Source organism: Sarcophilus harrisii, chromosome 4 (genome assembly GCF_902635505.1).
Source record: "Sarcophilus harrisii chromosome 4, mSarHar1.11, whole genome shotgun sequence".
NCBI lineage: Eukaryota > Metazoa > Chordata > Mammalia > Dasyuromorphia > Dasyuridae > Sarcophilus > Sarcophilus harrisii.
Genome location: NC_045429.1, coordinates 461437576 through 461448858, shown reverse-complemented (window position 1 = coordinate 461448858; position 11283 = coordinate 461437576). Strand labels below are relative to the sequence as shown.

At 43.1% G+C, this 11283-nt stretch overlaps 1 protein-coding gene across 1 annotated transcript in view; it reads left to right on the top strand.

Moving 5' to 3' along the window:
* LOC100916736 overlaps positions 1 to 11283 on the top strand; it is a 71594-nt gene that overhangs the window by 5713 nt on the left and 54598 nt on the right. Inside the window, exon 2 of the mRNA XM_031968261.1 lies at positions 4861 to 5048. Coding sequence (XP_031824121.1) covers positions 4861 to 5048 — 188 coding nt within the window. The remainder of the gene's footprint in view (positions 1 to 4860; positions 5049 to 11283) is intronic.

Genomic DNA, 11283 nt, shown 5'->3' with positions numbered 1-11283 from the left:
GTATTCAGGATCAAAGGAGAGAGCGGCAGGAAGCCGCTCTGTAAATGTTTAGCCCCACAGAAATGTTGGCTAGCATCTGTAAAACCCTCATGATGCTTTTGCAGTTTCCCTGAAGCTCTGCGGCTTCACTGGAGCTCCTTGATGACTTCAAATGTGCTCATTTGCTTCTTGCCTCAGTTTCCTCATATGTAAAATGTATGACTGGTACATTTCCCAGGGACTCCGCAGGGATATCGTTGCTCTCCCAAAGATGTAAAGTCAGTGTCTCACCCATGCTTGAGTCACTGAACAGAATGTCAGGCAACTGAGAAAATATTGAGTCTTCAGGCCTGTGTCCTGTGGGGTCTCCCCAGTGTGTGCACTCAGGCAAGTCTTGAAAGCAATAACTTATAGCTGGTAAGTGTCTATATGTGAGATCCCAGGGCCTTGTCACATGGGACGGGCAGCCCATTTTTAGAGCTTAATTAGGATTTCACATTGCAAGCACCTCTATCTTTTTAGAGTGGGGAACTTCTTCTACTGAGGGAGATCTGAACTTGCAAGACTCTAAGTGGAGCTGTGGCTGGCAAGCCCATCCCTCTTCTGGCCCAGACACTGCTTGAGTGTCTCTTCTAGGCCATGTTGGGTTTTGGACAAGAGACGTTCAATTTCTGGGTATTCTCTGGTGTCTTTCCCAGAGCCCAGTTGCTGGATCTCCCCAAAGGGTCTTGGCGGGTCTCCTGAGAAGTTGCTGGGTTTCTCTTCTGTATGGCCATTGACTTAAGCCCTCCCTGCTCAAGAACAGTGACTAGCAATCTGATTCCAAATAATTTAACATTAATTAGCTTTTGCAGATATCACCTCCCTCCTCTCTTAGGAAAGAGCAGAAGCTCCTGGCTTCCCACCCATGCCCTAGATGGTGTCCCCCAAACAGCTGGTTTATAGTGATTGGGTCATTGTCTTTCAAGTGCAGAAGGGACTCAGGGCTTTATAAGCAGCCAAGAAAAGAGACTTCACCATATCCAGGGAAAACTCTTGAGCATTCACATGAATTTGGTAAAAAGGACATTTAGCTGTTGGGGAGGAGAGGAACTACTCCTTGACCATGCAAGACCTCTAAGTCTACTTTTCTCCGAAGTGGCTAGATACAAGGGGACAGGAGAGGATGTTACAGGATTTTGTGGGGCATAGTCTATGCCAACTGACCTTATTGTGGTAAATACCATCTTTTCTCTCCTTTCCCTCTCTTCCTCCTCCCTCCCTCTCTCCTTCTCTTTCTCCCTCTCTTTCTCTGTCTCTCTGTCTCTCTGTCTCTCTCTCCTTCTCTGTCTCTGTCTCTCTTCCTCCCCCCTCCCGCTCCCTCTTTCTCTCCCTCCCTCTCTCTCTGTGTCTCTTTTCCTTCTTTCCTCCCCCCTCCCTTTCTTCTTTTCCCCCTCTTTCCCTCCCCCCTCTCCTTCTCCCCTCCCCTCTCTTTTTTAATGTCCTTTTAAAAAGCTCCTTAAGGATGACTGGTTAAATGATTTTTCTGTCATGATATTGCGGCAAAAGCACCTCAGCTGGGACTTTGGCCAGTGACATTAGACAATCACTCCTTCTCTCCCTATGTGATTTTCTCTCCTCCCAGAGAACCAGCCCTTATCTTAAAGTATAAAAAAGAAAGGGGGAGGGGAGAAGGAACTGGCAAAATTAACCAATCCTGTGAAACTGCACTGACTTTGAAAACTGAGGACTCAGGTTCAAGTCCTGCCTCTGATGTTTGATCTGTGAATGACCCTGGGCAGGTCTCCAGCCCCTCGAGAGTCAGTGCTCTTCTTTACATGTACAATGATGGATTAGTGGACTTCGAGGTCCCTTTCTACTCTCACCAGTATAGTCTGATATTATCTCGGGGCGGGGCTGTTTGGAGGAAGACATTACACACACACACACACCCCCTCCTCCTGGACCTTTTTCAGATGAAGGGAGGGCCAGTGGCTGCCTCTCTCCAACAGATAACACTGTTTTTTGGCTTTTGGGGAGCTGTTAGTCCTGAGATAAAGCACTTCCCATGGTGACCAGCTCACAATCAAATAGAAAACCCGCCTCATTGGCTTCCACTTCTAGGGATTGTGGGGCAAGGCTGATCAATACCATCCTGCTGGAAACGTGGGAGTTCCCCTAAGGGAGGAAAGTAGCCAACATTCTTCTGCAGGCTGTGGCAGGTTCTTCTCGCACACACAGAAATCGCGACTTTCATTTGCGGAATTATTGCCCAACAATTCCACTTTGGACACGGGAGTTGCTGGAAACCTGTGGCTGCAAGTGATCGGAGAGTCAGTGCTTTTGAAGGCTGGGGATGAGCTGTTCTAAAGGGGGCTGCCTGCAAGGGTTTGGAAATAGGCTTCCCCCTTGAAGAACTAGTCACAGAATCCAAGATTAAGATACCCTGAGCTATCTTCTGCAGACTGCTGAGCTCCCCCCTTTTAAATCCATTTTTATTTTTTATTTATTTAAATTTATTTAAAAATTTATGTTAATATTATTAATATATATAATATATCTTTTATATATTAATATGATATATATTATATAATATAAATATATATAATATACATAAATATGTTATATAAGTATAGATAATAAATTAAATATATTTAAATTTATTTAAATAAAATAAATATTTCTTTAAATCCATCTTTTGTTTTTAGATGGTTTAATCCCCCTTCCAACCTTCCCTCTCTCCTTCTACCAGAACTATACCTTATAATGAAGAATTAAAAAGAAAAAGGAAGAAGAAAAAATAAGCAGAAGCAATCACCACACCCAACAAATCTGATAATGTGATCTTTTACACCCCGGGGCCTCCCCTTGTATCTCTTCAGAAGTATGGCCTCTCCTTTTGTGATGGAGAAAAAGAAAGGGCAATGAATGGCAGGATGTTGGGGAGAGCAGGAGTAGGTGAGCTTGAGCTTAGTGGAGGCTAAGATGAGCGGAGGCTCATTCATCCTCTGAGAGAGTCCCTGGCCCAGGCTTGAGGTCCAGGTCTGACTCCCTCAGGGTCCAAGTGGAGGAAACTTTTCTGAAACAGAGGCCTTTAGGCCCTTTGCCGTCTCCTGGCCTGAAAGCCTGTGGCCACCAAGAAATGGATGAGGTCAGTGTTCCTCTCAGGGGCTGCCCTTACTACCTTTAGCCTTTGAGATTTGTGTTTAAAAGATACAAGCCTTCCTCGAGCCTGGTTCTCTAAATCAGGGCTTCTTAAACTTTTTCCACTTGCAACCCTTTTTGTGCCTGAGACCCTGGATATATAGGTACATAAAAGTAAAAAATCAAATATTTACTGATAATAAATCATAATTTTGTGACCCCTACATTGGTACTCGACTCCATGACCCACAGTTTAAGAATCCAAAAGAACAGGAGAGAGATGTTCAGGAAAGGATCGTATCTGATTTGGAGTATAAAGTAAAAGTGATCCAAATCTGAATATTGAGGGGCAAGGAGGGGGGCTAGCTCTGTAAGCTTGTGCCAGCCGGGGGTAACTTCTGGCAGATTTTGGGGGGCTAAAGAAGCTTCCCAGTTGGTAAAGAAGCCAAAAGGATCTAGCTTCCACTTCCTCATCAGTAAAATGGGGCTAATCAAGAACACTTCAGTTACTCCCTCTGGAAAAAAATAGTAAAAGCACCCACTGCGTCAGATTGTTGCTCAAATTAAATGGGGTAAAGTGATTCGTAAAATGTAAAGTGATACATAAAGACTAGCTGATATTAATTACTCGATCACTCAACAAGCTTTTATTATGTAAATATCAAGTGGCATTCACTGTGTTAGACAAACACAAGAATGAAATAATTATGCCTTCAAGGAGCTTATAGCTTATCTAGAGGAGATGATGTGTACATGGATAGGTACATGAAGAGTAGAAGATAAAAATAGCATCTTTATATATGCAAAATTCTATCTATCCGTGCAGCAGTTATCGATCCATCCATTTATCTCTCTATTTATCCTCTGTCTAGCTCTCTATCCATTTGGCTTTCTCTAAATTATTTGACTCTTCTAAAAACCTAGGGAGGAAGATGATATTATCTCTATTTTACAGATGGGGAAACTGGGGCTAGGGGATGTTACTTTCTCAGAGTTACAAAAATAGAAAATAATTTTGGAATAGAGCTATTCTTTTAAAAAAATAGTATTTCATTTCTTTTCTAGTTACTCATAAAGACAACATTCTACAGTCATTTTTGAAAGATTTTGAATTCCAATTTTTCTCTCTCCCTTCATCCTTTCTCTCTTATCCTTTCCCTGAGAAGGCAGGAATCTGATACAGGTTATACATGTGCAGTCATGTAAAACATCTTTCCACATTAGTCATATTGTGAAAGAAAAAATAGAGCAAAAGGGGAAAATGTCTCTAAAGCAAAGAATGAGAATAGTGTGCTTCCATCTGAATGGAAATTCTTATCAGTTCTTTCTCTGCATGTGGAAGCATTTTTTGTCATGAGTCTTTTGGAATTGCTTTGGATCATTATATTTCTGAGAAGAGTTAAGTTGATCATAGCTGCCTGCCACACAATATTACTGTTATTGTGTCTCTCAATTTTGCTCACTTCACGCAACATCAGTTCATGTAAGTCTTTCCAGGTTTTATTTTTGAAATCTGCAGAACTATTTCTATTCTTACAGAAGTTATGAGCAGAGGACGCTCAGAAATGAGACTCAATTTGGAAGATGCTGAATTTGGGCTGCACCTTTGAGGAGCAGTAGGGTTGGGATAATTTTACCAGGGGGTAGCGGCTTAGAAATTTCAGTGGTTTGGATAATGTTTAATAAAAAAAATAGACGCAGACCCACCTAGTTAAATTGATCATAATCTCCTTTTCCTTTTTGTCCCCTATCTAATAGTCCCAAGCCACCCACTCCTGAGGGCACCAAGTCCAACCCTTCAAAAAGACACCGGGACCGTCTGAATCAGGAACTCAACAAACTGACCAACCTGTTGCCCTTTCCTGAGGATGTCCGGGCCCGGCTGGATAAACTTTCCATCCTCAGGCTGGCTGTGGGTTACCTGAAGGTAAAAGGCTACTTCACAGGTAAGATGCAGAGGCAGGGTCCCACTTGTGTCCCCAAATCTGGATGTCATCCCTGTAGGCCTGGTCAGGACATTAGCAGCAGAGATCTATTTAGGAATTATTGGAAAATAACATGGAAGATGTCCTCAGTTAGGGAGTGGAGGGGAACACCATTGTTAGGGCCCCTTGGAATATCTTTGCGAGGTCCCTTTTGAAGAAGCCACTGGGAAAGGAGGAATAGAGAGTCACAACTGCTGCCATCCAGAAGTTTCCAATTTTAACTTTTATTTTTGCTACTTGGTGATAAGATCTGTTAGTGATATTACACCTAAGGAGAGCAAGGGCTGTTGGTCTTCTGTAAATTCAATGCCTCGGGCCAAACCCCTGCAATCCAGCCCGAATTCTGATCCTGGTTGGCCATTAGTCGATGGTTCTCCTGGTTGGTTCTTAGTTGATGGTTCTGGTCACATGGAGCCATATAAGCTGTAAAGTTGCTTTGGGAATAGAGTCAATGGGGGAGAGCACCTTGCTGCAGGCCCATGTTCCCAGGTCCAGCAGGAAGAAGGTGCAATATGAATTGCAATTTGAACAATGACAGCAAGTTCCAAACGTTGATGTCTTCCCTGTTATTCCACGCCCAGGGGCAGGTGCAGGGATGTTTTCCTTTCAGGTATGTTTTGCACCATGGCTTTCCTTGGAAGGGGGATAGATGACAAAGGTCTCGGCTTAGGTTTTCAATAATACAGTCTCTTCCCTTCGAACTCTCCCCTCTGGCTTTTGATTGCTTGTTGCTCCTTCTGGGAAATCCAATGACTCCACTAAAGCTTGTAAAACCTTATTTCAGAGAAAAGAGCCCCGGTGATTTTGAAACTTTACTTTGACATCATGAGCCATGAGCAAAGTTTTTGTGGCCGTTGTGGATACTTCTTACTCATGTATCATTTTTGTGGCCTGGGATAATAGGAAACTAGTCTGCTTTGTTCATCGTGTTCTTGTGGAGGCTTGGAAGAAATGAGGGATTCTGGGAGGCTAAGAGGAGGAGGGAAATGCATCCCAGGCAGGGGTAACAGTCAGAGCCATTTCTCTAGGAGATTTGTGGTGAGGAAGTGGGGTACTCCCAGCATGTGCAAAGGCAAAGACATGGAGGTGGGAGATGCTTGCAACGAATAGGAAGTAGGTCAGATTGGTGGAGAAGAGAAAGTAGGAAGGATAGTAACATGTCATCAGTCTGGAGGTAAAATAAATGGATATCCATACCAAAAATGATTTTATATTTTATTCTAGAGGCAATAGGGAGCCATTGGAGTTTCTGGAGCAGGGAGGAGACATGATCAGAACATCATTAGTGGCCACAGGAAGGGCTCTGCATTGGTTGAGGAGAAATTTCACATTCACATTTCAATTTGTTCCTTAAAATGATTTAGAGGCAGTTAGGTATAATGGACAAAGGGCTGGCCTGGAAATTAAAAAAAAAAACAAGACTTGGGAATGAGTCTTTGACACACCTTGGCTGTGTGGCTCCTGGCAAGTCAATTAACCACAGGCCCCAGGAAAACTCCCAATGCCCTCAGTTCCAGATGAGTGGCTAATTTGAATTGGTGGAGGGAGTTTCTACTGGGTGTTCCTTAGAGCAATAAAATCATAGGAGAGGTCCAGCCTCTTCTCAAGCCAAATGAGTTTATTTATTATATTGTCATTAGAATTCAGCAGGGATGGAATGAATACTGGGTTATGATCCTCAGTTTACCTCAAACTGTGAAAAAAGTTCTCTACTCATTTCATTTTACTTATTCAGAGAATAATATGCACCAAGCTTGACGATTTAAGAGCATATTTCAGAGACAACCTTATTTGAGCTTCCCCACAGCCCTGTGAAGGTTGATATTTTTACTTCCATTTTACAGATGAGGAACATCAAAGGATGTTATTGTTGTGGTTATTCCTGCTCTGTCTCAGCTCCCACCATCTTCAAACCCTGCCAGCTAATTTGGTGATTGGTTAGGATCCAGTCGTCCTTTATTTGGTCTGAGCTCTTGACAGTGCCACCATTTTGAATTCAGATGGACTGGTCTTCACATATTGTTCTGTCACAGCCTCCATGAAGGTCACAGGACCTGCTGAACCTCTGACTCTATTACCTGGGGAGACTCCAGGCTCATTTCTACCCCCTAGGCATCAAGGAGGGCATCATGGGAAAAGGTCTTACTTGAGATCTTCCTAGGGGCAGGTGTTACTCCTGACTAAGTCACAAATATGTAATTCCACAGCTTCATCCTCCTTGCCCCCCATTTGCAAAGAAAGTCATGGACTCATGGACCTAGAACTGGAAGTAAGCTCAAGGACCATCTTTATCATTTCCCAGAAGGAAAAACTGAAGCATTTAAGATGGGAGGCTCCTAGAATATTTAGAGTGGGAAAGGACTTTAAGGGCTATCCAATCCAACCTTTTCACCTTCAGAACTGAGGCTCCGAGGAAATTAGGCGACTTGCCCAAGTTGCAGCGGTCACAAGTAGGAGAGATGGGATTTGAAATCAGGTCTTTGGTTTCCAGTGTTATTTCTGCTGCCAAAGGCTGCTGTGATTTAGTTTAAAATGAAGCGGACAACTGTTCCCCTCCCAATGAGCCCCACTTGCTGTGCAGAGATCACCTGTGAAGGCAAAGGCAAAAGCCAGTCCTCACACCCGATTTGCCTAATTACAGACCTGGCATAATTAGTTGCATGGCAACGGCCTGGTGTTTTGCTGGCAAACACGCTCTCCTGCTTTGGATGCACTTGGAGTTAGGGATGATGGAAACTTTAGGGGGAGGATGACAGGTGTCCTTCATTTCATGGCATATGAATGGGATAAATACAGGGTTATAAGCAGTGACGTAGGGGATGGTTTCAGAAAAAGCTGGGAAGACCCGTGTGAACTGATCTAGAGCGAAGTGAAAAGAACCAGAACAATTTATACAGGGATAGTAACAGTGGAAAGATAACTTGCTGTGAAATACTTAGTAACTCTGGCTCCACAATGGCCCGCCAAGGTTCCCAAAGACTTAAGCTGAGACGTGTTATCCCCCTCCAGAAGGAGACCTGATGGATTCAGACTTTAGATTCAAGGAGATATATATACAAGCACACACACACACACACATTTATGTCTGTGTATATATATATAAAATAAATTTAAAAAATAAAAAATCTATTACAAGTATAAAGTCATGCAAAACAAAATTTTTGCATGATTTTATACTTGTAATAGATTTTTTATTTCTTGCCTCTTCAGGGAGATATATACAAGCACACAGACACACACATACACATATTTATGTATGTATATATATATATAAAATATATGTATGTATGTATGTATGTATACATACATACACATATATGTCTTTTTCCCCAGAATTTGTTTTTGTATGACTTTATACTTATGATAGATTTTTTTTTATTTCTTGCTTTCTTGAGGCAAGAAGTGAAGAGGGAGAGAATTTGCAATGGAAAGTAAAAATTCAATATAAAAAAGATAGATAATCCACATTTATATTGGAGAAATAAAAGCCTGTGGACAATCCCAGCAGGGTTTAGGTTCATCCCTCTCTGAGTTAGAGGCGATCCATTAAAGCTTATGGCAACTTCTGCTTTGGGAATCTTACTGCTTCCCCTTTTTATCACGTATCTCAGAGCTGGAAAGGACTTGGGGAACACCCAACCCTTCGCTTTCTTGAACAGAAAGTCCTTCTACACTATCTCCAACAAGTGGCCATTTGGTCTGTTTGAGACGTCCCGTGATTGGGAGTCTGCTACCTCCTGACCTTTCTTCTAAGACCCTCGGGCTCAGAGCTTATTGGGACCTCACATTCCCTCTAGCTTAACTCTCTCGTTGTTCCAGATGAGGGAAGTGAAGTCTTGAGAAAGTGCAGGGATTTTCTGAAGATCCTTCTTACTCACTTGACATCATGCCCCACTGTCTCCAGAACAGCTAATATTCAGGTACACCGTGTTATAGGGACATTGTCTCATGTTATCCTCGTGACAAATTAAGAGGGAGGCACGGCAGGGACTGGGGACTTGGTACCTGGCTTCAGAGCCTGATTTGGCGACTTATTAGCTATGTGACCATTCTGTCAATCAACGTCACCTTTGAGGCGCTACCCACAGTGCACAGTGCTTGGGATACAGTGGCCAAAAACCAAACAAACTTAAAAGCCGCCACCACCAAAAACCTCAGTCCCTTCCTTCAGGAAACTTATCTCCTCTGACCTTAAAGCAGCTCCACGGGACTGGGCAGCATGTGACATACCAACAGGCCCTGCCCTCGTGCTTCATTAGCTGAGTGTCTCAGTGACCTGTCCTTGGGCCATTTTCTTCAGCCTTCTCATCAGTGACTTGCTTGAAGACATAGATAGGTGTCAGAGGCCTCCCAGAACAGCTTCCTTGCTTATGGAGGGTGAAAAGATGTAAGAAGGCTAAGAAGACTTAAGAAGGCTCAGAGACTTGGAGCTCTAAAGGACCTGAGTGAATCAATCATTTTATAGGCAGAATCCTAGACTTGGGCACTATCACTGTCAAGACTGGAACCAGGTCCCCAAGTAGCTTCTTCCCCACCCTGTGAAATCCTGGCTCTTTGATGCATAAATGTAAATAAATATTTGATTTCTCAAGCCCTCCTGGGTGAGACAACAGCAGCACACATTGTTATCGTTCTCTTAAAAACAACAACAATAACAGATATTATTATAGTTCTCTTAAAAACAATAACACGTTATTACGGTTCTCTTAAAAAACAACACACATTATTACAGTTCTCTTAAAAGCAGCAACAGCAACACATTATTACAATTCTCTTAAAAACCACAATGATGTGGAAATCAATAAGTCCAGGATTATGAAGCTTTGTATCCCCATTGCTTACCACAGTGCCTGACACATAGTAGGTGCTTAATATTATTGTTGACTTGACTTCCTCTAGGTCAGGGATTCTTTACCTTTGTTGAATCTTAGAGAACTCCCTGGCAATCTAGTAGGTCTTGTCCTCTTCTTAAAATCAAGTTTCATGTAAATAGTTGGAGAAAAGACCAAATCTCAGTTTGAGATGAGTAAAAATAAAAACATTTTCCATCCAAGTTTTGAAGCCTGTCTACTGACTCCATAAGGTTTCATGGACTCCAGATCCAGAGCTCTCTGTCTCTCTGTTCTCTCTCTCTCTCTCTCTCTCTCTCTCTCTCTCTCTCTCTCTCTCTCTCTCTGTCTCTCTCTCAGTATTTAACATTAAATACTTTAAATAAAGACTTCTCTGGAGTCTCCTTTGCTACTTGTCAAAATCAGTACCACTTTTAATTGCAGCAAGTTCCCTTGACCTATTTCTCCAGGTCCAAATAGGCAAGTGAGGAAAGGCCACAGCAGCAAATGGAGCAATCCTTTTGGAACCCATTGAGTGCTTCCCATCTTAAGAATTCTGATTCGCACATTTACTTCCCATGTATGTGTGCAATGGGTGAGCCGGCTGGTCTAGGATCACTCAGTAGACCTGGAGAAAGCTCAACAGCTATCACAGGGACTCAAGGTCAGGGGGAAGGATAAACTGGACAAGAAGAAGAGTTCAGGAATTGGCTCGAGGAGACCCTGAATGGTGTTCAGGGCCTCTCAGTACTGGATGCTGGACTTCATATAGCATAGAATGGATGTGTCCAGAAGAGACTTTTATAGTATGTCAGATATAATAGAAGGGGGATGCTACTGAGGTCACATCCAAGGTCACAGCAAACCCTTAAATTCTGTGAATTTCTGGCTATTAGCATTGTTGATACAGAACTAGGGAGGACTCGTTAAAGTTCCCCTTTTACAGATGAGGAAATGGATCCCAAGAGATGAGAAGTGGTTGGCTCGCTTTCATTCTTGCTCACTTTCCATGACACGATACTGTTTGGCTGTATTTGGATGAATCAGCAAAGAGGGGCTCTCGGAAAGCTCTTTCCACTCAGGGAATCTGGATCTCAGTTAAGATCTGGGCTGGGGCATTTCCCCAGCTCGGTCTGGGAGCATCGGGAATTTAGAATTCTTATGTAAATGATGTCCCAGCTTCCCCAAAAGAAGACCGGCAGCTTCATCTTGTTCCGAGGGAGTCTAGGAGACAAACTGCCGGGTGTCAGGAGGCTGGATTCGCCAGCAGTGTTGTCATGCAGGCAAAGGCCTGGAAGCCCCAGGCACGGAGCAGAACCCGATCCTTCCCCTCTTGGGAGGGCTGATTCACAAGACTGGTCTCTTGG